The sequence below is a fragment of the Carettochelys insculpta genome, chromosome 11 (assembly GCF_033958435.1).
Source record: "Carettochelys insculpta isolate YL-2023 chromosome 11, ASM3395843v1, whole genome shotgun sequence".
NCBI classification, from domain to species: Eukaryota; Metazoa; Chordata; order Testudines; family Carettochelyidae; genus Carettochelys; species Carettochelys insculpta.
The window spans coordinates 45017691-45045614 of NC_134147.1; the positions used below are offsets into that span (position 1 = coordinate 45017691).

The window sequence follows — 27924 nt, forward strand, 5'->3', positions numbered from 1 at the left end:
ATAGACACACAGTTTTTGTTGCTTTTTTGAAATTGAAATTTGTCCGGTTTTCAGTTTGGCAAAAATTTCCTAATTTTCAGAATGGCCAGAGACGGATGCCGCAACGCTTCCTCGTTCAATTCAGCACATGCAGAGATTTCATCCTGAAAGTGGAACTTACTAAGAACACCTCAGGGAGAGCTGTCGAAGAGGCAATAACCACACCAACTGAACTGACAAAGAACTGTGGAATGTCCTTCACCCATTGCACCAGCCCTAACAAGTTTGTCTGTAAGTGCAATTTAGTACTCAGCCTCTTAACTGCTAAGGGAAAACAATGCCCCCTTGTTTTCGAGGGAAGCTTTTAGATCCTTTCAGTGGCATTTCCGTGCACTAATACCCACTCCATAAGACTTCTCAATTTGATAAAGTATTTATATATCTATTCACAACATCTTAGGGAGCAACTCCCAGAAATTCAGCAGCTTTCTGAACCCTCTTAGCAAGAGCTTGTCAAAAGGCCACGTTATTACTGAGACTTGAAATGTTTAAATCCAGAAGGACTAAAGAGCCCTTTCTTTACATTATAAGCAGGCAATGCATTAAAAAGGACGGCACTGCCCACCTTATCGCGAGCAAAATGACCTCCTCTGGCATTTAAAACAGTTGCAAGTCTGATGCTATCTTTTCATATTTCACACGGAGAACTCCCAACGAGGACACTGAATTAGTACTGGTGGGCGCATGTTCACAACAGGTATGTGGGTGATTAACTGTGCTCCTCATGCTGTTGTTAACTGGGGAGATCTTCCTCTGGACTAGGGCTTTGGAGCAACCACCTCCCAAACAATCCTACCCAAGTATTCTTTGTGATCCAGTTCATGTCGAGGTCGGGGCACTTGGGCAGTTTTAGTGAGTTCCATAAAAAACATTCAGGAAAAAAAGATCTATTCAGTAAGGCACTTTGTTGCCTTCAGACTGGGTCTTATGTTCCAATTTGAGTAACTTAGACTTCTGAGGCCTTGTCTACGGTAGAGGAGCGGAAGATATGACATTCCATTTGCGCTCTGTTAACCTACTGATCTGCCACTGCACGACCACATCTTTGGGTCAGGCAGCATGGCTCCATGGAAACTACACTCGTTTATAGCAGTGGTAGGTCTCTCCCAAGCCCTCCTATCAGTTTACAGTCATGCTACATGGAGCATGCTTCACCAGGGATGAATTGTAATTGATGCTCAATCTTTTGTCGCCTTAAGCCTTTTTGTGCAGATGGAGCTCTCTGTTGTGTTACTCACATGCTGCAAACAGTACCCCTGCTGCTGACCCATGGCGGAACAATGAATGTTGAGATGACTCAGTGAGAGCTCACCTGCTTTCTGTGGTTTCATGGCATGGAAGTTTGTTGCTGGAGTGAATTAGAGGACAAAGCCTTAAAATGAAGAGCTATGTCAACCAACCAAAATGCCAGAGTGTCCCTCAAATCTGGGGCAAGTCCAATTCACAAACTCCACACTGTAGCGGGCACTGCCACCTCCCCAGTGCAATGTTGCAAGAGGTCACCAAATCAGACACCATTGTGGGATAATTTGATAGGCGACGGCAGTGTACATTAAGATAGGTGCAAACAGAAGGCAGATGTCAGAGCACAGCAGGATTCAAGAAGCAATCTCCTCCTCTTCAGCTGCATTAAAGAAATGGCAATGAACATTTCAGAGATTGCTCTGATCTTTCTATGCCATATTTGGAGGCTGGAGGCAAGTTCCTTGTTTGTAACCTTGTAGGGTAAAACCAATCCTACATAGGGTGAAGGCTCTGGTGCTGATATGTGGCTGTTTTTCCAATGCCAACCCCCTCAATAGGTGAACATTTCATGGACGGATCATTGTGAATTTTTAATTACAAACCCAATTCACGTTAATGAACCACAAACCATTAATTCCCCATTACTTTGTAACATCTCTCAGGTGACTGATCTAACAGAGACACCCAACTTTTGTACTGCTTCCTTCAAAAGAACAGGCATTCGTTTCTGGAATATGCACTTTCCTTCAGCCATGCTCCTTGTTTGGAGACAAAGTCAGTTCTATATTAGCATGTTCCAGATTTGGGGCAGAAAAATTATTCTTCTGTAAAATGGAGATATTAGTATTACTGTCTCCCAGGCTATGCTTTGTGTTTTTAGACTGTAAACTCATCCAAGTAGGAGCAATCTCTTCTATTATGTATGTTTGAGAGTTTCTGCTTCTATTTGTGCATCCGTCTGCCTGCAAGTCCATTTGTTCAAGAATTCCTCCCAAGCTCCAACAGCTACGACCACCAAATTTGGTATGCAGCTTCCAATTACCATAACTTAAAGCAAAGTCAGGGTTTATTTGTGCCAGGACAATGGGATGTGCCTGGAACGCGACTATTTCTTATCAAATGGAAAGGGAGGGGTGAGAGCAGGGACAGTTATACTTCAGAATGACCACAGGAGGCAGCAAGCCCTGGGGAGTGGGCACTTGCCAGCAGTGTGGCCCACACTAGCCCATCCTGCCCCAGGGAGAAGCTGACAGCTGGCCAGCATAGCCCTTGCCACCCCAGGGAGATTATGGGTGGGCTGCAAGGCTCTAGGCTGGCTATGGGGAGAAGATGGCAGGCAGGCTGCATGGCCCCTGCTACCTTGCGCCAGCTGCCTCCCCTGGAACAGTGCTGCCTTTCCCTCCGTGGGCAGCCTTAGTAAGTCCCCTGAGATATCCCACCCCTTGCCCTGACTCCGGCACGCCCACCTCCTTCCTTGAGCCCTACATACCTCTCATACATACCCCCTGCCCTGAGCCCCCTCCACCTCCCAGCTTCCCCACCCCCTTCTCTGAGCTCTTCACCTCTTATCCTGACTCCTGCACTCCGGAGCCCCACCCCACCCACTGCCCTGACTCCTTCCCCCCCTGCCACGAGCACCCACAAAGAGCCAAGCAATGCTGGCTAAATCCTCTAGTATTAAATAAAAATGTAGCACTGCCGCAAAAGGGTCCTGATCTTGGTATCATTGTTCGGGATTCTTGGCACTCTTGTGACTTAAATTAACAATAATGCCTGCCAGCATTTTCCTTTGAGATGCTCCTCTTTACAAAAGATTGTGATTCAGCTCTAAATTATAGCTTTGTAGATACTTGGAATAAAACGTCTTCAGTTGGGTGTAGATTCTTGCTTCAAGTTCTAGGAGTGCAGATGGCTTTTCTTTGTATTTTTCAGAATGTCAGACTATTACTTTGATTTTCAAAAAAATTAAATTTACTGAAAAATTATATTGCCCTTAGAATGGACATGCCACATGTATTCTCACTCTCCTGCTATTCAATTTCAACTTCTACTAAAAGATCTGCAGTGGGCAATGTAACCTCAGCAGGTTTTCAGATTACTTTTTGAAAAACACTACACTATTTGGAAAAGAAACGTACAAAGCCCTAACGCATGTGATCACTTTCCTCCAGGCCAAGAGCCACAGCTACTTATGTCTTCACCTTCTTGCTGGTTACCCTTAAAGAGAAGGTAGTGCAGGTTGAACCGCTCTCATCCGGCGCCCTCGGGACCTGAATGGTAGTGGATGAAAGAATTTGCCAGATCACAGGAGGTCAATATTGTCTAGCAACATTACCAACACTTCCACTGCTTACCGGGCTCTTAGAAGACATGGAGGGGTAAATTACAGCTAAACAACAGCACAGAACACTGAGAGCCAGGATTGTGGCTGGAAACAATCTTCATGGGAGCATGGGAAAATTGGCCACACCCATGACAACTGGTTGTCCCTAATGCCGAATTAGGGATGTTGCCAGATGAGAGAGTTCCAGATTAGAGAGGTTCAACCTGTGTGCTTTTTTTTTTTTTTTTTTTTTTAAATTCCAGGTAGTACATTGACTACATCTTTTGCTTCCTGTCATAAAGCTGTTCTGAAAAATACTTCCTGGATTAATGAATTCCCCCCTGTGTAAACCTGACCAAAATGGAGATACACATCACATTGAACTGGACCAGACCTCAGGAGGTCACTGAGTCCAGTCCCCTGCCCTCTTGGCAGGACCAATTATCACCCCCACTACCTTTTTAAAAAAAATCTATTTGCCCCAGATCCTTAAATGGCCCCCTTAAGGGCTGAACTCATAACTGGGGGTTTAACAGGCCAATGCTCAAACCACTAAGCTACCCCCCGACTCCTCCAGTCCAGGTATAAGGTTTTGTATAAGATTTCTATGCCTAGGAATAAGCAAAACTTGTAGCAGAGTTAGCAAGTCTGAAAAATGATTTCTCCCCCCAGTCAGAATCGATGTCTGTGTGTTCATCAGCGAATTCCCAGGATGAGGAAGTCCCTGAACCAGCTAAAGGAAAAGTCGTCCAGACAGCTGGCTCTGTCCTTCTTGCCCTTTCGTTGATAGACCTAGCTAGCTAGCCTGGCTGCCTGCACAAAGTACTGAAGGATCAGCTAAGTCGAAAATGAAGAATTTCCAGACTCTGCCTTTTGCACGCAAGTTGGGGCTGTTCTTTCTCTTGCCCCTTCCCAAAATAAATCAGAACTTTTATTTGTTTTAAACTATGAGTAACTGAAGATTGGACAAGGGAACAATTTCTGTGAACACTAAAATAACAATTCAGGTGAATCACTTAACTTTATTATGATAATTCAGGACAGTCTGGAACATTAAGAATGTGATGGGTACACTTGGAAACTCTTGGTTTGAAGAGACAATGCACATTCTATTTTAATAAAGAAGCACAAAGTAAAAGAGTCTTGTGCTTTAAAAAAGAAAAGTCAAACGTGGAGTGCAAATATCATTTTGAAATGTACAGAATCCTTAAGATTATTGGTAGCTTTTATTTTTGTTTTAATCATAAAGAGGCAATCATTGTTTTATGTACTTGTTTTCTTTTCTGGAGTTTTTTAAGTATGGAAATTCTTGTTGATTTGTAAAATACAAGAAGAGGACAAAACTTAAAACTATGCAGCGGACAATACCTTGAGAAGAGAAAAATAAGCATTATTGTTCTAAATGTACATATTTGAAATTGTTACATACTATATGTAGAATACCAAATAACTTCTTGTTCATTTTAATTATTCACTGAACTGTAGATGCTAAAGAAAGAGCTCATCCTCTTATTATAGCCACCCATTTTTATGCACATTATCAATGAGATGTATCATTGATCACTGGGCAAATGAGAAATCCGTCTTCAAATCTGTAGTCCTTAGGATCAGCTTTTTAATGCTCTCATTAATTTGTGCCATCATAATAATTAATTTCAATATTAACCAAGCTCCATTTAGTTATTCCATATATGAGATACTTCAGGATATCTGTAACTCCCCCCCGCAGAAAACAGTAAAAGCAGACTAAGACACAATGTAATACAGCTGTCGCGTGACATATGCTAAGTGGTGTACACAAGGAGAAGCTTGTGCAGAAAAACAGTATGATGGAGTTTTATGCACTGACTGACACAGAATGAGAATATTCCCATTCAGGGCATGACAGAAATAACCCATTGCCTACCCTGTATTCCAAAACCTTTGTACGGCTCACTTCGATTGGCCATTATCCACTTGCCAATGACTACTTTATAGAACTTTTCAGTATACAATAAACCCTCAATTTAACAGACTAATGGGGGGAGGGACACCTCTTAAATTGGAGGGTTTATTTCCCACCCACTCCTGCCAGGCTCCCCCAGTTCCACTCTCCCCACCCCAAAAAATCTTGCTATTCGCCGCTGCTGGAATTGCTACCACTGGAAGAGCTGCTGGAGCCTACTGCTGTGGCTGGGGGACCTGCCACGCACCAGCAAAAGCCCCGCCATGGCCAAGGCCCCACTGTGCATGGCAGCAAGAGCCCCACTGAGGCCTGGAGAAGCCACCACTGCCCTCAGAGCTGCCACGTGCAACTCCTGCCAGGGGTGGGGCATGTACGCATGGGCTGTCTGCCCATGTACACGCCCCACTCCTGGTTGGAGGAGTGCATGGTGGCGGCAGCTCCTCCAAGCTGTGGCAGTAAGTCCCCTAACATACCTTTTTGGGGGCTGAGGGGATATTTAGGATTTTACAGGCCTCAGTTGAGCAGACTTTGGGAACTGGCGGATGGCTATAGTTCCCAAAGTCCTCTAAACTGGAATCTGTAAAATGGAGGGTTTACTATGTTATTGAAACCGATGAGGCTGGAATGCACCTAGGCTCAGTGCACTAAGGTCTGATTCTGATCCAGGGCGCTGACAGAATTGCTGGGCCCTGGACAAGTTTGGGGTGGGGAGGTGGCTCCACACCCCTGGAAGAGCATGGCCTTGGTGGAAGGGGTGGGGCCAGAGAAACCCATTCTCAACATCGCCTGGACTATGCTGCACTGCCCCGCACCAGCCTTAGTGCCACCCAGAGTGTGCTGCCTAGGTCTCTGGTGATCTTAAGGGATGGGGCTCCAGTCACTGTTGTCACCCCAGTAGCGGCAGCAACCACCAGCGGCCGTGGGACCCTTTAGACTGCTCGGCTCTGGGGCAATTGCCCCCTCAGTTGGTGAGCCTGTTCGGATTTCAGGTCACTGGCAGTCAGGAATGCCTCCCGTGGAGATAACGAAATCACTCAGCTCTAAAGTGCTTGGAAACACGGCCATCAGGGACAGATTAGAACCCTGTCTATAGATGTCTCAGAAAATGCGGTTTAAAAAAAATCTCAGCGTGAGACTCTATGCCCATCAGAGTCCAGGTCACCTGTATAACTAAGCCCTTTAGAACTATTTCTGGCTGTTGCACGCTACTCGGTCATTTAAGTAACTTTCCATTAACATTTGTCCTCTACTTCTCTGTTCCTTGAGACAGACCCGCACTTACTTTTAGAATGTGTTGGTTATTTAGGATTTGGAAATAAAACAAAGTTCACCCGCACAGTCAAATGCGACTGAGGCTTATAATTATTGTTACCCAACAGCTCAACACATGTTGGCTACCCAAATGACACCCAATAAAAGCTCCAATAAAAGAACATTATGGGTGTCAAGCCAAGCATCCAAACGTCAGGAAGTGCCAAAAATAAAGTCGCTCTTGTCCTCTCCGCCCTCCCGTCAGCCACCCCTCCCCATTTCTCCCACCTGCACTGGAGTCGGGACACTCCTTCTATCGGTGTCACATTGAGCAGAAGGACAGACTTTGTGCTCTCTGTTCTGGTGTGTGGCATCCCAGAGGCCAGAAAAATTCAGAGCAGTTTTGGGCTACAGCCTGCTCAAATGCCTTGGGAGGCTAAGCCCAAGCAGACTGTGGTCAGTATGCAGAAGCTGTGAGGGCTGGGGTGAAGGCACATAGTGCGGAAGGACTCTATGAGTCCAGGACTGGGTCTCACTCCGAAGCCCAGAAGGTCCATGGAGCCAGTATGAAGTGATGGAAAGAGCTACAGGCTTGGCGGAGAGCTCTTTGGTTTAGAAACTCACCAACCTGAATCATCCCTGGGAGCTGCTGTCTCTGGCTGTTGAGTTTTTAAGTTCTCAGCCACTGAATGCAGAGACTGTGCAGCTGAAGTAAGGCACGTCGCCAGTCGAGGGGCGGGCAAAGGTTCTGGGTGGAGGGCCTCATCTGGGATCAGAAATTGTATGGCAGGCCATGAATGTGGCTGTTACGCAGGTGTGGGAGGGGGACTCAGTGCAGTGCACTGGGGGCTCTGTAATGGATGTTAACAAGGTGGGGGGACTCGACGCAGCGTAATGGGGGGCGCTATGGTGGACGTCACTGAGGTGGGGGAGGGGGACTCATGCAGTATAGTGGGGGAGCACGCTATGATGGATGTCACTGCGGTGGGGGAGGGGGGCTCATCACTATTCCACATTCCACCAGTAGCCTCACCAATCAGGTCCCAATCCTGAAAACACAAGACAACATGGGCAGAATATCGCACAAGTGCTCCCAGGACTGAGACCAAATTATATTTACCTGGGCGACGTGGTTTCCATCATCCCTCTTCTCATGGTCCTAAATGATTAAATCAACACTACAGCCTGGAAGTATCTGAGTCCAGAGTATCTGAGTCCAGAGCTGCTCAAGGAAGTGGGACACTCACAAAATCTCCGGGACAACAACAAACCCAAGCACCAAAAACCCAAAAGGGAAAAGACACAGATTTGAGGACACTAAAAATGCCCACTTACAATTAGAGGCCCTCTGTTGTTTTCACGGTATTTGTTCTGGAAGAAAATGTAAACAACAGTGGCTGCCAAAGAATAGAGGAAGGCAAAGACCGCGATGGTGACGAAGAATTCCGCAGATGACGAGAAGTCCCCTATTAGTGAGAGCGTTTCCCGGCGTTTGCCTTCGCAGGTGGGAGCATCAAAATTCACCTGGTACAACCTAAAAAATCCAAAACAGGAGAGATGAGTTGAAAAGACCCTGGGATTTGTTAGCTACCACATGACCAATGGTCATGCATGAGCTGAGTTGCTGTCACTTTCAATGCTGACATATAAATGGCTCCGTCAGTGTTCCCTCTAATTTCTTCCATCCATGAATGGAATAAATTTTGTTATGCGCACCCAGCTGTGTGGTTGTGCACCACCATTTGAAATGTCCTGCCTTCTGTGGGCATGCTACTCATCAGCTGGGTGGCACCTGAATTTCCTCTGCATGGCTTCCCAAGTGCTGTGCGTACAGGGAACACTCACTCCTACAAACACTTTTGCATGTGAGCCGTCCTATTGATTGAGTTCAGAGAAGCTATTCACATTCTTATAGTTACTGATATGCGCAAGTATTTGCAGGATTGGGAACATAATCCCACCAATAAAAGCTTTTAGATCAAATGCATCATAAACAGTAAACAGGAAACTCTTTCATATCCGGCAGTCCTGGAACTGGGAGGTTGCCAGATATTCAAATATTCTGGCTAATAGAGAGGTATACCTAGCAATGCATAACACTAAAGAAAATCAATATACAATACGAAGAAATAAACAAAAAATGTATGCAGAGTACTTTACTTACACTGTAAACTTACAGTGTAGTTACTGTATTTATTTGTATTTACTTTCACTGTACTGTACTTTTGGGAAACGTAACTAAATTTTATTTAGGGTTAAAATGCCGGTTATTTGAGAGTTCCAGATGATAGAATGCCAAATAGGAAACAGTTTACCGTATTAGCTTCAAGTAAGAATATTTCTACATTTTTATACAAATATCTAAGTTAACAGTGAGGTTATGCAGAGAAAAGTAAAATTTACTCTTGTTCATCTAAGAAAAAATACTCCCAGATTTTTAACTTTTGCAATAATTAAGGCGAGGAAATATTTTTAAAAAAGGACGGCTCTTGTCTTCTTAAGAACAATCAACTCAGCACAAAAATTTCTTGCAATCTAATCCTGATGAAATACAAAAAGTGTGCAAGGCCTTGGGTTCAGTTTTGTAAATGGCATAGTGCATGGTTCTGGTGGACATTTATGTCATGCCTCTGTGAGAAGTGGGCACTTTACCATAAGGAGAGTTTGAAATGTGTCTGCAACAGAAAATGCGTGTGTGAGAGGGGGCATGAACCAGTTCCCGTGCAGCTGGGAAAGCGATTTCCTCTGTCCAGAGCCCATTAACTTCCTCTGATGATGCCAAGCCAGCCAGCATGGAAGCACGCTTGCACTGCAGGCCCAGGAAAAAGCACACTGTAGTCAACACTCCCCTGAGCTTGATGCAGTGGGTTCTGTTTCCTTCCATCCCTGGCATGAACAGAGATTAAGACTGGGACTGTGGTTTGGGCAACCAACCAATCTCCTCTTGCCATTCCACTCCAATGTCATCCACGTAACAGCTGACATAGAATGCTGAAAAGCGTCTACTGGTGCCCAGCTCCTCGCCCCGCTGTAACTCAAGCCCAGTTCCCATCGCTGCCGCCTGGCAAGGTCTCACGTACCAAGTATTTGAAGACTGGATGAAGCAGAAAATCCAGTCATTGGTGCCTCTGTGCAGGGGCCCCTCTGCCTCACGGGGGCTGCACCGAACACACAGTGCTCCAGGGCTGCAGCACCCACAGGAAAAAGTCAGTGGATGCGGAGCAAGCTCCTGCTCTCTGCCCCTCCCTCTCCGCATGCCTCTCCATGCACCCATGGCAATGCTGACTCACTCCTCCTCTTCCCTCCCAGTGCTTCTGGAGTGCCATGAACAGCTGATTCATAGTGATCAAGCTCCAGGAGGGAGGGGAGGAGCAGGGATGGGGCTTGCTTGGTGGAGAAGGCAGGGTAGGGTCAGGGTCTAGAGTGGAGGTGGGGGTAGAGCAGGTCCTGGCAAAATGAGAAGCCAGTGCCTATGCACAGTGGAAAACTCACACGGCAGATTACCGGACAGCCCTGTACTGCCTGGCTTTTCCCTCTTCTAACCCAAACAAAACCTCACAAAAAGCACAGAAGGAACCAGACCCTCTCACTGCCTGATGCATAAGGATATTTACTTCTGCAGACACAGTCTTCACTGAGCTCCTGCTGCTATAACCTTGGTATGGCTAAAAGCATTCACCTGTCCCTTAGCTTGCAGCATTCTGGACATGTACAGTACCAGACTCTGTTCCCCATCAGTCAACAAAGATTCAGACTGAACATAGAGAGAGAGACTGAACCTATTCAGACCATTTTCTGACTTGGCTTTAAAACTTTGTTGTTATTATGCAAACAGTTTTCATCAGGGTTTATTGCCTTCCCATAGGGAAAAAGACATCTCCTCATGCCTGTTTGTAGGATTCCACAAATCCTGGGGACAAAAGGCTTTGATTTTAAGCATAGCCACAATAACAGTGTGTTCCACTGGTGGCATGGCCATGGACAATGAAATGATCTCCACCCAGCAGCCAGCAACACACACTCTACGTACCCAGAAGGCACATAGGAGATAAGGATTTCATTCAAAGCCCATTGGAATCAACAGGAACCTTTGCACCATTCCCCATGGGCTCTGGATCAGTTACTAAGCATGACCATCAGGTCAGGTGATTCCACACTCAGGTCAATTACCTCTGTTAAAAGTGCCAGAATCTGACATTCTGGGAGGGGAAGTGCTTTATTCGTCCACAGAACAGGGGCAGCATAATCAGCAGCTCTCCAAGCTTCCTTGCCCATGCATCTCAGTTCTGATCTCCTGGGGGAAACCACTGTTTTTAGAAACAGTTCAGTGTCCAGCACCCGTTGGTCCTGGGTCGCTCTGCACCTGACAGCTATTTATCTAAGTTCAGTGCACTGAGGGCTTGTCTAGGATTTTATGGGTCTGAAATACGGTACGTCTCATACTGCTATGTTTCAAATATGACTCCGAGGCAACTGTGGCGATAGTTTAATGGCAACTCTCACAGGAGTCTGCTCCATATATTTACCAGATGGGCAGAGAGGAGGTTCTGTCCCCTCCTGGGGAAGAATGAAATTACTAAAAGACTGGCTTTGCTTTGAGTCGGGGTAGGGAGCCTTTATTGGGTTGGGGGCCACTGACCCACAGACAAATCAGTCGGGGGCCACACAAGTGGGGGAAAAAAACCAAAAAACTTCACTGATGTGGTTCCCAACTGGGAAGAAAACAACAGCAACAACAGTCATTCCTCACACACACCAGCCCCATAGCATAGGGGACTTGGGACAGGACATTTGGTGGGCCCATTTAGGCTCTGGAGTGGGGCCAAACTGAGGGGTTCGGTGTGGGGGACCCGCCAGGAAGCGGGCTTGGGATGTGGGGTCTGGCCAGGAGTGTTGTACCACTTGAAGTCTGATAATCCGACCCAGAATCCCTCAAAATGAATTTTGAAAGCCTGATAAGATTTTTGAAAACTAACTGGTACCAATGTCCTTTTCTACCCTCCATTCACCCTTACTGTGCCCTTTGCTCTGATCCATGATAGACTAGCTCTGCTTGGTCTAAGTTTCTAGCCCTGGATCTTCCTGGCCAATTGTCTTACAGGGATACTGGATTCACTGTGATTACACCAGACATTTCTGAAGTTATTTTTGCTCATGAGCATCTATGTTTAGATTTTCCCAGCCCGTGAAAGAGCCTGCAGTAATAGGTACGACTTCTGGCCACCTAACCTCAGTCCAAACAAACAAATCATCTACAGATCAGCTGAGCAGGGATCAAAAATAGACCATGACTCAGCCCTAGAAGAAGGAAGATGATCCAGGCACACAGGTGGTCAGGCAGGATTGTTACCATTGCAGGATTTGTTCAGGGTGTTTGTTTAAGTGTGACAGAGCCCAGGAGAAAAATCAAATCAGGGTTTTCAATAAGGCTCGCCCCTTTTCCATTTTTCAATGACTTTTTCCTGTGTTAGGCTAGGAGCTCCAACTCTTCTCTTATGTCCTACCACTGCCGGACACCCGTCAGCTTTCCTGGGGATAACAACGTTTCTCAGGGACTCACAATGACATTTTCTCAATCCCACCCTTTTGTTTTTGCTGAAACTCTGCCTGGCCTTGAGCCTTCTCTTGATCCTGAGTTGCACCTGATCTCCTGTCTCTCCACCCAGCCCACCTCTCCCTCTTTTCTTCTGCCACTCAACCTTCCCTTTCTGCTTTTCCTGACAACCTCTGGTGCCATTTCTGTTCTTGTAACTCTCTTCTCCTCATCTCCTAAGTAGAACGAGCAGCTCACTACCAGCATAGATAACATCCAATGACACCTGTCCTAATAATATCATGGGCCATGGTCACAAAGTCACGTTCAATCTGGCATGAATTTTACTTGCACACATTAGTTACAGCAGCTGCAAGCTACTTTTCTATGACATGTTTGTGTGTAACCTCCCACCGTCCCTTCAACACACACTTGCTGACTGCTGGTATATACGTATCAGACAGCGAAAACTCACTGTATATGAATTGTTGCTCCTCACCTATAAGATAATGCTGGATGGGGAAAGGAGTTGGCCAAGAGAGGCTGCAGGAAAAAAGAATGGCACAGCAATCTCTCCTCTGGGTCCTTAATTTCTGTAGTTTATTTCTTCTTCCTGCTCTAGCAGTGCTAGCAAAGGCCAATGAAACACCAAGAGTAGGTAAGTGTCATTCTCAATGGAGGTTAGAGATGAGGATAAAAGATACATCCCGCACAGTCCCAGCAACCTCCCATAATTTCCTTCTTCTCAATGTTGCAAATTCATGGGAGCAAGTGTTTTTTTAGGCAGAGGATGAGTCTGAACTGAAACCCCAAGTCCAAACAACCCTAAACGCTGGTGAAGTTCTGATTGTACCTGGACTTAGTACCCCAGCTTCACCTCTAATGGTTCTGAATTGAAAGTCCAGCTCCAACCATGCATGAAGCTCTGAAGCTTGGACCCATCTTTCTTTCCAGCTGATGCTAGGTGTCTTACCCTGCAGCCCCTAGACAGGAAAGTCTCCAGCTACTTCAACCATTTTGCCCTGTAGTGGACTGTGTGGAACAAGAAAACCAGGAAAAAAAACAAGCTCAACGTCTTCCTATGATAAAGCAATGACAGATTTCAGACTGTTGATGCTGACACCACACGGAACAGCTCCTCCACAGTTTAATCACCCTGCTAATGCTCAGCACCACAGCCCATCTTTTATTTTGTTTTAAACTCCGTGACAATTGGAGGTGCATCTCTTGTGCACGCCTGTTGGCTAGTTCTCTCCCTTTCAGCCCGACACTGCAATGTGAAGGCCTTCACAGCGGGGTCATCATTTCAGGTTTTATAGTGGGGGGGAGGGGGAGGGCAGGTGGGAGAAGACCTGGCTCCGCACCTGGAAGCAGTGGGGCTGATGGTGAAAGGGACAGGGCTTAGGGCAGTCAGCCTTCAGGCCCTTTCCCAAGCTGGCGGAGAAGCGCAGCGTGTGAGTGTGTTTGGCTGGAGCTCCTCCACTTCCCTCAGGGGTGCGTGTGTGCGTGTGCGTGCGTGTGGCTGGGCTCCTCTTTCCCCTTGTGTGTGCGTGTGTGGCTGGGCTGGGGCTCCCCACTTCCCTCTGGGGTGTGTGTGTGTGTAGCTGAGATCCTCCTTCCCCTAGTGTGTGTTTGGCTGGGGCTCCCCACTTCCCTCTGGGGTGTGTGTGTGTGTGTGTGTGTGTGTGTGTGTGTGTGGCTGGGATCCTCCTTCCCCTAGTGTGTGCACGGCTGGGCTGGGGCTTCCCTCTTCCCTGTGCGCGTGCACGAGAGACTGAGCTCCCCTCTTCCCTTTGCGCACGTGGCTAGGCTACCCTCTTTCGTGTTTGTGTGGGGTGGGGGGCTGGGATCCTCCTTCCCCTAGTGTGTGCACAGCTGGGCTGGGGCTTCCCTCTTCCTCTGTGTGTGTGTGTGTGTGTGTGTGTGTGTGAGAGAGAGAGAGAGAGAGAGAGAGAGAGAGAGAGAGAGACAGACTGAGCTCCCCTCTTCCCTTTGTGTACGTGGCTGGGCTCCCCTCTTTCCTCTGGGGGTATGTGTCTGTGTTGCTGGGGCTCCCCCCTGCCTTTTAAAGGTGGGGGGAGCTGGGACTCACCCCTTCCTGGGGGGGGGGGGTGTGGCTGAGCTCCCCACTTCTGTCTGGGGGTGTTTGCATGCACACACCTGCTTTAAACATGCCTCTGTTAGTAACTGGTGGGTGTGGTGCCACGATGGCACACATCTGAACAAGCACACATGACCTCAGTACAGGTGCACAAGACAAAACCCACTCTATCTTAGAAGGAACAGTGCCCCACCACCCCCTGCCCTGAACCCTCCACACTCCACCCAATCTTTAAATTCCTTATGTGCACTGTTTTATCACAGTGCCCTCCATCCGCAAGGGGAGGAGACAGGCTGACAATATGCTACCTGTTAGAAATCTGTTACCTTCACCCCTGCTCATGAGCAAACACATAAGACTGGATGGAGGTTCCAATGCTGGTGCTTCTCTCGGGATCTGAAAATACAAACGTCATCTCCATGATATTCACGGAAGGTACTCAGGTTTGAGAGACTCTGCTACTCTCCAGAATATTAAAAAGCAGAGGAAGCCTCAGAGAAACAGCCTTATCGGCCACAACATGGTGTCCTGTTCACTGCACGTGGCGAGCGGAGACCACACGGGACACCATGGAAACAAACATTAATAATGATGAGCAATAATCTGACTTTACATCCTGCAGAGAGAGCTTAATTTTATGGGGTGCTGTTATAACAGTGTAGCGCCCTTAAGAACATCAAGTTCCTGGTCTCCTTTGACCCCTGCTAGCACTGGGAGCCCTTATAAGCCAAGGTTTCTCATTGTGATTCCTCTTACATGTGTGTAAATTTGTAATGGGCCCACTGAAGGCAAAACAGGTACTCTGGAGTAAGCCTGGTGTAAGATCAGACCCTAAGTTTTATACTCTTTTTCCACTACAGCTCAGCAAACTAAGTTGTCATGAGAAATGTGATGACAAAACAGCTATCATATCTAGCTTGCCAATAGCATAAAAAGTCCCTTTTTTCCTATTGTTTAAATGGGTTCTGCATTCCTAGTCCCTTCTCTTTGCATTTAAGTCTCTCCTCATGGCAGAACGCCAAGCTCCCCTCCTGGAGCTCGGAGGTAAGTTACCTCCCTCTGCTCAGGCTGGCAGCCTCCCATTGCTGGCGTCTGCTCCCTGCTAACTCCCTGCTGCAGGAGCCTCCTTACCGCCTGCAGTGTCTGGAGGCATCCGCCCTGCTAAAAAAGGAGGAGGCAGCTTTTTTTATGGATCCTCTTACCAGCTTGTTCCTTATTGGCTAGGTGAGACGAGAGCCTTGAAACACTCCACTGCAAGGCTCTGGGGTCCAGACCCTGACCATTCCTTCTGAATACTAAGTGTTCTCAGGACCCCTTTATCCTGTCCCCATATGTCCACTGCCTGTGTGTATCATACCACCCAAGCCCTTGAACAGCCAGTAGGAGGTACTGCTCTTAAGGGGTAGACCACTCCACCAAATACCTGCCAACTCTTCTCATTCTGGTCCAAAAATCCCCATGGAAAAGCACTCCTACATTTCCTGCCTTGCAGCTGTGTTTTATTTTCCTTCTTTTTTTTTTTTTTTGTTTCTACGAATTGTCAATTGGCATGGCCATTTTAAACAAAAGAAAGAATTGACAGCAATTGGACCAGAACAACAACCAGAAACAGATAAAGAGCTCTGGAAACTAGTCTTGTAGGAACATGTAGCGAAATGCTTCCTTTAGGCTGGTAATCTCTAAAAAGGGGGAGCCCTGTTCTGAAATACAGAAGTTATCTCCTGAAATGAATAAAATCCATACAGCTAGTCCCATTCCCTGGTGAGATAAGAGAGGGGAAAAAAATTAAGGGTCTATTTTTTTCTAAGTACCAAAGTTAAAAATTTTATTTTAGATATATTTGGAAATAATTAAGCTCCCATCACTTCCTCCTAAGCATGCCGATTTGTTCTGCAGACAGTGGACGTTAGCCATTCCTTCTTCAGGAAATTGGGCTTATAGAAGAGTCGTGTATCTTACAAATGTGCAGAATAGGAAATCTTTCATAAACTCCGCTTGAAGAACATTTACAGATGTGGGAATATGCTGGCTTTCCATCTCTTAGTCCTTTCTCTCACTGACTACTACTTCTTACATCTACTTCTTTGATGAACAAAAAATACTTCAAAAGTGCTGCCAGCTCCTCCGTGAAAAGGGCAGATCTCTCCAGGAAGGAGTGGTCTCCACTCTTCTGAAATCCCCCAGAACTTACTATGTTCCAGAGCCAATAACTTCAGAAGCATCAACATTTCCCACTTCATGTGTCTCCAAAGTGAAAGCAAAGAAGAGTCATTCTTAAGCCAGCAGGAAAGTATGTTCTTTCAGTAGTGGGCTTCTCTGCGTATTTAGTAATTCAATCCTTGATATCAAAAAGGCCTTCCAATACCAGAGAGCCAAGAAGCAGGTCTCATTATAGCAATCAAAGGCAGATGGAGCCATCCAGCCAGACCAGAAGCCATTGGTAAGAAGTCACGTCCATCAGCTGTGTGCCTTATTTGTCCGTGCTGTATTTATTGTGATTATTTTCTGGAGCTTTTCTGAACCCTCTTGGTCCCTGCAATTAGCCATATTAGGCTTGAGTTTGCTCTTTTGCAGAAAAGCAACAGCTGAACAGCAGTAAAGCTTAGCGCTTTCATTTGCTATGACCTGAATCTTGAGCAGACGCCTCACCCCTGTTCTAAAGTTTATTCTTTGAAGACTGATTCCTTACAACAGGGAAATCTTTGATTGCCGAACTGAAGCAATAACAAGAGCTTCCAGAAGGTTCTCTGAAATAAGAGGTACTTGTAAATTGAACTTTATTACAAAATGTGGACTATTCCATTATCCCTATCATTCTCTGTTCACTTCTGACGAATCATAACCTTTATCCAGTAACTTCACCTCACACCACTTCTCAGAATCAAGAAGCTGTCCTCTAGGATCAATTTTCAAAGAAAGATGATATCTTAATACTGCATTTGATCTTTTCAAAGGCTTTCAGGGCTGATGTTCTCCTTGCCCTTCTGGGGTCAAATCTTACCACTGTGAGATGGAGCAGAGGAGTCTGTGATGGTACAATGGAGGTAAGCAGAAAGATGAAAAGTGTCTTACAGGTGATTTGAGAGAATACATCATTTTCCACATCCTTCTCCAATACTCATATCATCTCCTTTCTCACAAATATACCCCTGGAGAGGTTCCTGGAAAGGACGAAAACGTTGCTCCAGATCTGCTAAGCCATGAAACTACTGTAGGCTGTTACCCCCAACCCTGTTCTTCTGTATGTCTTCTCTGGGGAAAAACAGCAGAAGACAATTACTAAAATTCGTTGGAATGTTTCTCTCCCCCATCATTGCCTACTTTACTCCAATTTGATAGGATGAGATTACCCCTCACAGCACTATTCGGAGACCTAACTCTTTGCTAGGGATGTCAATTAACTCGCTTAACACCTGCAATCAATGCAGGATGGACTTAACATGCTAAAAAAATTAAAGCACCTTAGCATGCCCTAACTGAATGCTTGCATTTTGTACTTCCCAGCGCCTGACTCAAGAGGAGTCCGACTTAGGGGAGAGCCCTTATTTACTGTGCATTTACCCATCCAGTGATTAAACAGCCAGTCACTGTGCCATGGAGCCATGTTTGCCCCCTACAGTGACAGCTGCCTCCTCTAAGCACCCAGCCATTGGCACAACAATCTGAAGCTCACTTTGCATTTCCTGCAGGATCCAAACAGCATCCTGCAAAACAGTCACCCTCACCCTGGGTAAATGAGAACTGAAGTTTCCAGCTATGCAGCTGGGGGCTGGGCCAGCTGAGCCTCCCCTGGCTGGTGAAGCAGAAGGTGGCAGATTAATTAATGAATAAGGGTCATGGACTGACGCTAAATGGAAAACTATTGGAGAGTATACAAAATACCTTTCCTACAGTTTCTGTGCTGAAGATTCTGATGCCCTTTATGTTTTACCAGGTCATTTATTTTAAAATAAAACAGTGTCATGACACGTTACAAGCAGAAGCAATAGCAGGCATCAGTCATTGGAGCCTCCATCACAGGAGTTGGTGGTTTCAAGAGAAGAGTTGCATGAAAACTTATAAATAGAAAAAATAGGGCTAGGTGGGAGATGGAGAGCTAATCTATCACACTTTCTCCTGGAGTGCTGCAGTGAGGAGGATTTCTCTGTTGACAGTAACTTCTGTTGACAGATGCTTCTAGTGTAGACATGGCTCAGTGTAACAACACCTTCAAAAATCTGACTCAAGTGGTGACCCAGGAAGACTGTAGCAGAGCCAAGATTTTAACTCAGGTCTCCCAAACCCCAGTCCAGTGCTTTCGTAGAAGACCGGCTTTCCTTCTGTCTTGACAAGAGAAGTAGGAAGTAGACAGAGTTCCAATACCACCAAGAACCCCAACCAAGTGAAAAACATTTGTCAAACAGCAAATGCTACAATGACCGGGAAAATAAATTACCAGGCTTTGAAAAGGACACTGCAGATTACGACGACTATAACAAATGAAGTCCTCAGAAAAGCAGCTGAGTCTAACATTCTGTTTCTTGCAGGGTGTGTGTGAACATCTTGTGCAATAAATCACACTTCTTGTTTGCAGCAAGTCCAGCCAACACTTTTAGTGGTGCTGCTTTCATTCATAAAGCTTCGTGGCACCTGTGGCTCACTTTATTTCAGATTCGAATGAAACACACTCACACATAAACCTTGAAGTGAAACTCACTCCTAACCACTGGGGTTTGCCTGGTGTTCAACCAAAGTCACATTTCCACCCAAAATGCTTTGCCAGAACCTACGGGAGAAAGGTATTCACTGGGAATCTGGCCTAGGTTTAGAAAACAGAAATCATAGCACTGAGAGCAGCTGAGATAAGTATGAGATTACTTAAAACAAAAAGTAATATTCTTTCCTGAAATATTTTATCTTAAATGCAATTAATAACAAACTTATGCTCCTTAGAATTTTAAGCAATTAGTTTTAGGCCCTCACTCAGGGTTACAAAAATCCCAATATAAGTTAATTTTGTTCAATGCAAATTTTCATATTTCTTGTTAGGCAAGAGTTGGGCAGGAGGAAGAAGAATACGGTCAGCTAGTGCCTTTTTTGTTTTTTTAAAAAAAAGAGTTGGTACTCAGCCAGCTCCCCACCCTCTGGCCCCAGCCAATCTTATGGCTGGGGCTGCCAAGGTGCTGGTACTTGGTACTGGCACAAAAAAAGCACTGCTGTCAATGCTGAAGACAGGACCATAGATCTGCAGACTGTTTGGTCTTTTGTTTTGTCTACAGGTAGCACATGGATAAACTGCAGTCTACCTCCAATAGGGGTAGCTGAAGTCAACCACTGGTGGAAGCAGGCACTGAAGCTCAGCTCCTCAAAGATACTTAGGCACTTAAAATGAAACCAAAGGCACAAATAATACATTTAAGGACCAGAAGTGCCACAACAGTTACTCAGGACTCTATGAGCAGTAATAGATTCCATACAGACTGTGGCCAAATAAGCAAAGAACATACATACACTCCCATTAATATATTTACAGTGGATAGAAACATCACAAATAAATTCGAGATTGAGCTATGGATAACAACTGAACAGACTAAAAAAATCTTGTGAAAAGTTCACAGATGGGACCAAAGATCCTTCCATATGTTGAAATGGTATTTTAGGGAAGCACATATTCTGAAGAAAGATGGAAAAGGGGAGAATTTATTCAATTACTCGTTACATTGACACTACATAATCTGAATGGGGAGTCAGTCATGTAGCCACTAAAGTAAAAGAGGTAAGAACAGTTTTTGTATAAAGCCAATGGGCCAGGGTCACAGGCAGGTGGGACTGAACCTGGGACCTTATGGGCTAAAGCCATGAGTCTCTACCACATGAGCTGAAAACCATCTGCCTCTTAGCTAAAGCTATACAGCAGATTTCATTTTCTCTTCTCAATGGTTTCAGTATCTCTGGATTGCATTTGCATTGGGTGTCTGTGTTCCAGCATTGAAGTCCAGGCTTCAAATGCTCAAAAATACTCTAGAAAAGAGTAGCATTACAAGGTGTACAAATATCTTCAAGAGAAGTAACTTGAAAAAAAGTCTTGCTTGTGCTGATCATAGATAAAACATGACTTGTAAAATGCTACAGAGGCCCTACATGAATATTTATTAAAATAGAAAGCTGAATACCTAATAATTCCAAGGATTAATTATGCTTTAAAAATCAACTACATGCAAAGCATTAGTGAATATTCCTCTGTCCCCAAAAACACATAAAACAGCATAAAAACATACATTTATAGAATCATAGAATTTTAGGGCTGATCATTAGGGATATCATTAGGATATCTAGTCCAGCCCCATGCCTAGAGCAGGATCAACCCCATTTAAATCATCCCAGCCATGACTATGTCAAGCCAGGACTTAACCTCTAGGGAGGGAGATTCCATCACTTCTCTTGGTAACGCATTCCTCGTGGTGAAATAGTTTCACCTAATATCCAACCTACACCTCTTCCTCTGTAACTTCAGACCATGGCTCCTTGTTCTGTCATCACTGAGAACAGTCTCTCTCTGTCCTCTTTAGACCCCCCTTTCAGAAAGTTGAAGACTGCTATCAAATCACCTCTCATTTTTCTCTCCTGCAAACCAAATAAGACCAAGTCTTTCAGACTCTCCTCATAGGTCATGTGATCCTGACACCTACTCATTTTTGCCCTCTGCTGAAACGTCTCCAATGTGTCCACATCCTTTCTATAGTGTGGCACCCAGAACTGGATGCAATACTCCAGATGAGGCCTCACCAGAGCTGAGTAGAGGGGAATAACAACTTCTCTAGATCTGCTGGAAATGCTTCTCCTAATTCACCTCAATATGGCATTAGCCCAAGGGCACACTGTGAACTTTTATCCAGCCTCTCATCTACTGTAATCCCCAGGTCCTTTTCTGCTTATCCAGTTGGTATCCAGCCTGTAACAGTGCTTGGGATTCTTCCATCCCAAGTGCAGGACTCTGCATTTGTTCTTGTTGAACCTCATCAAATTTATTTTGGCCCAATCCTCCAATTTGTATAGGTCACTCTGGACCCTACCCCTACCCTCCAATGTATCTACCTGACCCCCTAGTTAAGCATGATCTGTAAATTTGCTGAGGGTTCAATCCATCCCCTCATCCAGGTCATTAATATAGATGTTGACCAGCACTAGCCCTAGAACTGATCCTTGGGGCACTCCACTTGAAACCAACTGCCAACCAGACACTGAGCCATTGACCACTACCCATTGGGCCCATCTGTCAAGCCAGTTTTATATCCATCTTGCAGTCCATGTATCCAATCCATACTTCCAAAGCTAATGGGCAAGAATGTTGTGGGAGACTATATCAAAAGCTTTGCTAAAGTCAAGGTATATCACATCCATGGACTTCCCCATGTCCACAGAGCCAGTTACCTCATCATAGAAGCGAATCAGATTGTTCAGGCATGACTTGCCCTTGCTGAATCAATGTTGACTACTCTTGATCACTCTCCCCTCTTCCAAGTGCTCCACAAGTGGATTCCTTGAGGATTTCCCTCCATGATTTTTCCAAGGACTGAGGTGAAGTTGAGCGGTCTATAGTTCTCTGGATTGTCCTTCTTTCCTTTTTTAAAGATGGACACTACATTTGCCTTTTTCCAATCATCCGGGACCCCTCCCCATCTCCACGAGTTTTCTAAGATAATAGTCAAGGGCCCTGCAATGATATCTGCCAATTCCCTCAGCATTCTTGGATGCATTAAATCCGGACCCATGGATTTGTGTGCATCTAGCTTTTCTAAATAACTCTTAACCTGTTCTTTCCCCACCGAGGGCTGCCCACCTCCTTCCCATATTGCATTGCCTAGTGTCATAGTCAGGGAGCCAACCTTGTCCATGAAGACCGAGGCCAAAAAAAAAAAAAGCATTGAGTACTTCAGCCTTTCCTACATCATCTGTCACCAGGTTACCTCCCGTATCTAGTGATGGCCCCACACCCTCCCTGATAACCCTCTTATTGTTAACATACCTGTAGAGGCCCTTCTTGTTGCCCTTCACATTCCTTGCTAGCTGCAGTTCCAATTGTGCTTTCATTTTCCTGATTACAGCTCCCCCCGGTATTCTCCAGCCATATATTTATACTCCTCCTTACTCATCTGTCCAAGTTTCCACTTCTTATATGCATCCTTTTTGAGTTTAACCTCACCAAGGATTTCCCTTGTAAGCCAAGCTGGTTGCTTACTGTATTTGCTTTTCTCACTGCGCATCGAGATGGTTTGTTCCTGTGCCTTGAATCAGACCTCTTTCAAATACTGCCAGTTCTCCTGAACTCATTTCCCCTTCATATTAGCTTCCCAGCAGATCCTAGGGAGTCAAAGTCTGCTCTTCTGAAATCAAGGGTCAGTATTTTACTGCTCACCTTTCTTCCTTTTGTCAGAATCCTGAAATGTACCATCTCTTGATCACTGCAGCCCAGGCTGCCACCCACGTCTAGTTCTCCTACTATTTCTTCCCTGTTTATGAGCATCAGGTCAAGCTGTGCATGGCCCCTGGTTGGTTCCTTCAGCACTTGTACCAGCAAGTTATCCCCAACATTCTCCAAAAAATTTCTGGAATGTTTGTGTGCTGCTACAACAAATGTCTGGGTGATTAAAATCTCCCATGAGAACCAGCACCCGTGATTTGGAAGCTTCTCTTAGTTGGCTGAAGAAATTCTTGTCTACCTCATCTACCTAATCTGGTGGCCTATAGCAGACACCAAACACTACGTCACCTCCGTTGCTTCTGCTTCTAAGCTTAACCCAAAGACACTCAACTTTTTGTTCTCCCTCCATAAACTGGAGCTCTGAACAATCATATTGCTCTCTCACATAAATCGCAATTCCTACTCCTTTGCTCCCCTGCCCGTCCTTCCTGAACAGTTTATGCCCTTCCATGAGAGTACTCAATTTATGAGAGTCATCCCATCAAGTCTCCGTTACCCCAATCACTTCATGCTTCCTTGACTATGCCAGGGCCTCTAATTCCTCCTGTTTGTTTCCCAAGCTTCTTGCATTTGTGTATAAACACCTTAGATAATAAGCTGATTGGTCTACTTTCTCCTTTCAAATGAGTGGTCCTCCTTTGTTGTACCTTCTTCCTTCCCCACTCACCTCAGGGCTTGGGCCACCATCCCCCGATGAACCTAGTTTAAAAGCCCTCCTCACTAGGTTTGCAAGCCTGCCTGCAAAGATACTCTTTCCTCTCTTTCTTAGGTGGATCCTGTCACTTCCTAGCAATCCTTGCTCTTGAAACAGAATCCTATGGTCAAAGAAAATAAATTCCTCTTTGTGACACCACCTGCACAACCATGCATTTACTTCCATGATTTGACAATCTCTTCCTGGACCCTCTCCTTGAACAGGGAGGATGGATGAGAACACCACTTGCGCTCCATATTCTTTGATCTTCCTTTCCAGAATTACATAAATCTGCAGTGATCATTCTTTGCTGTGTCATTGGTTCCTACATGGAAAAACCGGAAGGGGTAATAATCCACAGGTTTGATGATTTATGGAAGTCTGTCACATCCTGGATTCTAGCTCCTGGTAAGCAGCAAATTTCCTGAGATTCCAGGTCTGGACAGCAGATGAATGACTCAGTCCCTTTTAGGAGGGAGTCCCCGACCACCACCACCCGTCGTCTTCTCTTGGAGGTGGTGGTCATAGAACTGCCATCCCTACGACTACTCATCCCAGGCCTTCCAGCCAGTGGGGTCTTCTTCTGATCCCTTCTCTGAGAGGTCTCTGCCACAGCATTCTCCATTTTATCACCCACGCAAAGAGCTTGAAAGTGGTTTCCTACCTCTGCAGGAACTGGAGATAACTGAATTGGGTTTCATCTCCTGGAGGTTATATATTTCCAGTTTTCTCCCTTGGTTTCTACTGCCCTCATCGGTTGCCTAGTCTGCTTTGCCTGCAGTACTAAATGATGCCGTCTACTGAGGAAGTCTTCACCTTCTCTCATGGACCAAAGGGTTGATATTTGAGCATCAATTCCTCTAACCTTTTCTTCCAAGATAGAGACCAGCTTGCTTCTATGTTCTGGAAGGAAAACAAACATAGCACATGCAGTGCAGGTCACAACAGCTGACTTGTCAGTAGACTTGTCACTGTCCGTATTTCTTCCCTTCATTCAGAGAATTCGCTCAGAAGATATCAGCTGATTTGAAGGGCACAAGAGAAACAAAACTATAAAAAGACATCAAATAATAATATTGGGCTCCCCACAAATCTGACTCCCACGCAAACTCCCCTGTTAGCAGCCCCCTGTCTGCAGCTCCCAGCTGGTCATACTCCTGCTGGTCGCTAGGCTCTGGCTTTTGAAGCCTTCTTTCCTTTGGTCCCTCCTACCCCTGGTGAGTCACAGGGGGAGGCGCACACACACACACAAACTGCCTCAGTAACTGGAATTCAAATTCAAGCAGACAATCATCCTAGCAAACTAAAATTCAGATTCAGAAATTCAAATTCACAGAGACTATTAACAGAAAGAAGCCAGCGTGGAACAACAGTGTCCCAATTCACCAAAAATTCAATTGCTGCAGATGCCACAACAGGAAACCTACATGGTAATGCCAGTCTAGGAATCCCATTGTTCCTTCTTCTGTAACCAACCAGACTGCCTGTAGAATGTTGCTACCACTTTCCTCCCCATTCCCACTGGAACCAATTATGTGTCAATGTACTCTCCTGAGTATGTATGTAAATCAAATGTTATCCTTAACCGAGATAGGGCCTGGTGCTCTTCCAACTTTGTTATTTGTCAGTATCTAGTAGCAAAGACAGTTACTTATGAGCCTTAGAGACCTGAGATCTGTAAAGCACAGACAGCCCTTTACTAAGGCTCCAATTTACCAAGGAACTCAAGTCCCTCAGAACCTCTCTGCTCTAAACTCCTTCCCTCTTCCAGCTAACTTGGATGGAGGGGTTTCTGTTGACTTCAGCCATCCATTGTTCTGAGGTGTTTCCACCTGAGCCATCAAGGTTTAATGACGCTCCTTTTCCCCTGGTCTCGGAGATGCATTCTACAGCCTTGACAGAAAATAGCGGTTTCCACACACTGAGGCATTCAATGACCCGGCAACTGCGCAGCGAGCAGATTCCCCAGATAAGAAACACAGGGCCAGAATTTTAGCTGGTGGAAATCTCCATAGCATCACTGAAGTTAACTTCACAAGAGCAATGCTGTTTAACACAAGTTGTGAGTCTGACCCTTAAGTTGTTATAGTTTGGCTGCAACCACACATGGGAAAACATATTACCACATTTAAATGTCCTATTAAAAATTAAAACTTTCCGTCTTTCCAATAATACTCTATTAAACCAAAGGATATGAATTGGAGCTAAATGAAATGAAGGGTAAATACTTACATCTTTCTGTGGAAAACCAAGATCCCAAAGACTCAAGCTGGCTTTGTATTATTAGGCCACATTAAAACGAAACGGGAACTGTTGAAGTGTCACATTAAGAGCAGCATGAACCCAGGAGGGTTCTCTTTCTGACCCTGGCACAGCGGGATGCAACATTATGGTCTTTGCTAACTTCACTTCTAGTATGTACTATGGTTATTTGAAAAAAAGGTCTCATTAGGCAACTCTATCCACAGAGGCCAACATTAGGCATAAAAGGCATTGCTGAGAGCAGAATACGGAATTGCTTTGTGGATGAAGATAATAAAAGCAGTGACCTATTCCTAAGTACCCATCCTAATGGTATATAAATTACACGAGAGAGCTCAATGTGTCCAACTTTACTGATCTATTATTGAACACAGAACCTGAAGGGGCTGGATATTAATCCCATCATGTTTATGGGAGCAGTTCAGTGATGACAGGTAAGGAGGTCACAACTCGGCAAGCCAGTTTAAAGGAGACATTTGCAGATCGATAGAGTTTAAGGTGAGAAGGAACCATTACGGACATCCAGTCACATCTTCTGCATTCTACAGACCAGAGAGCTTCATCCAGTGAAGTTCCTACCACCCATTGTGGAGAGAGATCCCATTGTGATTTAAAGACTCATCAGCTGCCTACAATGGAACCCTGAACACAAGGCTGCAGAGACTTGTTGACTAATAACTAGAAGTAAAGCGTCAATACTAGCTACAGTACTATTAGATATAAGAGATTTGGAGATTTCTTTCAGTGCTCCTCAGTCCCATTCTCCATCCATTGTACTGTAGTTTAAGTGGAATTACCAAAACAATTGAAACTAGCAAAAATTTTTGTTTTGATGGTGTATAGACTAGCACGGCTTACTCTCTGTTACTATTCAATTGAAACTAGCATGATTGCACTGCATTATTTTAAGAAATAAAGTATGCTAATTCTTGCAGAATTTTAAAAGTACCATGTGCAGAATTTTTAATTTTTTGGTGTAGACTTTTCCCGGAGTAATGTCCAAAGAAGGCAGATTTACTGCAGCCTTTGAGTTTGCTAGCAGTCAGAAAAATATATTTTATAAGCAGAGATGGAAATCTCTTGAACAGAAATGTGTTTTATTAAATCACAGCACAGTGGCTAAATCTAATCCCTTACAGGTCATGCAATTAAATCATTTCACTAATAAATGGCAGATCTATTTTATAGAGTTGTAGGGGAAATATTAACTTCATTCCACATCTTCTTTCACCATTCTCCTGCTTGCTTTCTGCTGGTAGGATTTAGTCATATAATAATTAGCTTCCTCTTTTGCTTAATAATATACCTGAGTAAACCATTATATTTTCTGCGAGAAAAGAAAACCCACAGCATTTTCTTTTGAAAATTAAAAAAAAAGTAGATTTAAAGTGAAACATTGGAAGAGTTTGTTTTCAAAATACCATAACAAAATGTCTAGACATGTCCAAATTCTTTTCTCTGGATGAAATTATTCGCCGATTTCAGCCCAAACTCACAGCCAGTTTCAGTGTGCATCCCTGCACCCAGTGCATTTTATGATGAATTTACTATTTGCCAAACATTTTCATCCATCTCTATTTATTACTTGTCATCTCCCTCACCTCTATCCATTACTTTACCATTATGGCTACTCTGATACTGCTCTGTGCCACTATCCATCCTGTTCTCTCTCCCTGCCCCCAAACACAATTCCCAAATCTACGCTCCTCTGCAAAGTGGCTGAGAAACACTCCTTTCTGATCTCCAGTCACCACAACACACCGCTCCTCTCTGGAGTCACAGTCAGTGCAGCAACACGGCTCCTCAGCCTTTTCATCTGGGTCAACTTATTTCCATCTTCAGCCCTAACCACCATTTTAATAATGGCGAGGCTCAACCCTATGTAGGGATATACTTTAACCTCTTCGATAATTTTCCACATTTGGCTCGCCTTGGCTACGCAAACTTCCAGCTTCATCTCAGAGACACCTTCAGCTAAATGCTTTAGAGGCAGAGCTGCCCCTTGTCAGCAAGGGGAAAGTGACTTAACTGGGCAGCTTAGGATTCCCCAGTGTGCAATGGGCTGGGTGG

General features: G+C 45.0%; 1 protein-coding gene across 2 annotated transcripts in view; it reads right to left on the minus strand.

Annotated features, from left to right (window-relative positions):
• Nucleotides 1–27924, minus strand: part of SYNPR (synaptoporin) — a 179893-nt gene that overhangs the window by 14559 nt on the left and 137410 nt on the right. For both annotated transcript variants that reach the window (XM_075005306.1, XM_075005305.1), the window contains exon 4: nt 8139–8337. In XM_075005306.1, the coding sequence (XP_074861407.1) occupies nt 8139–8337 (199 nt within the window). The remainder of the gene's footprint in view (nt 1–8138; nt 8338–27924) is intronic.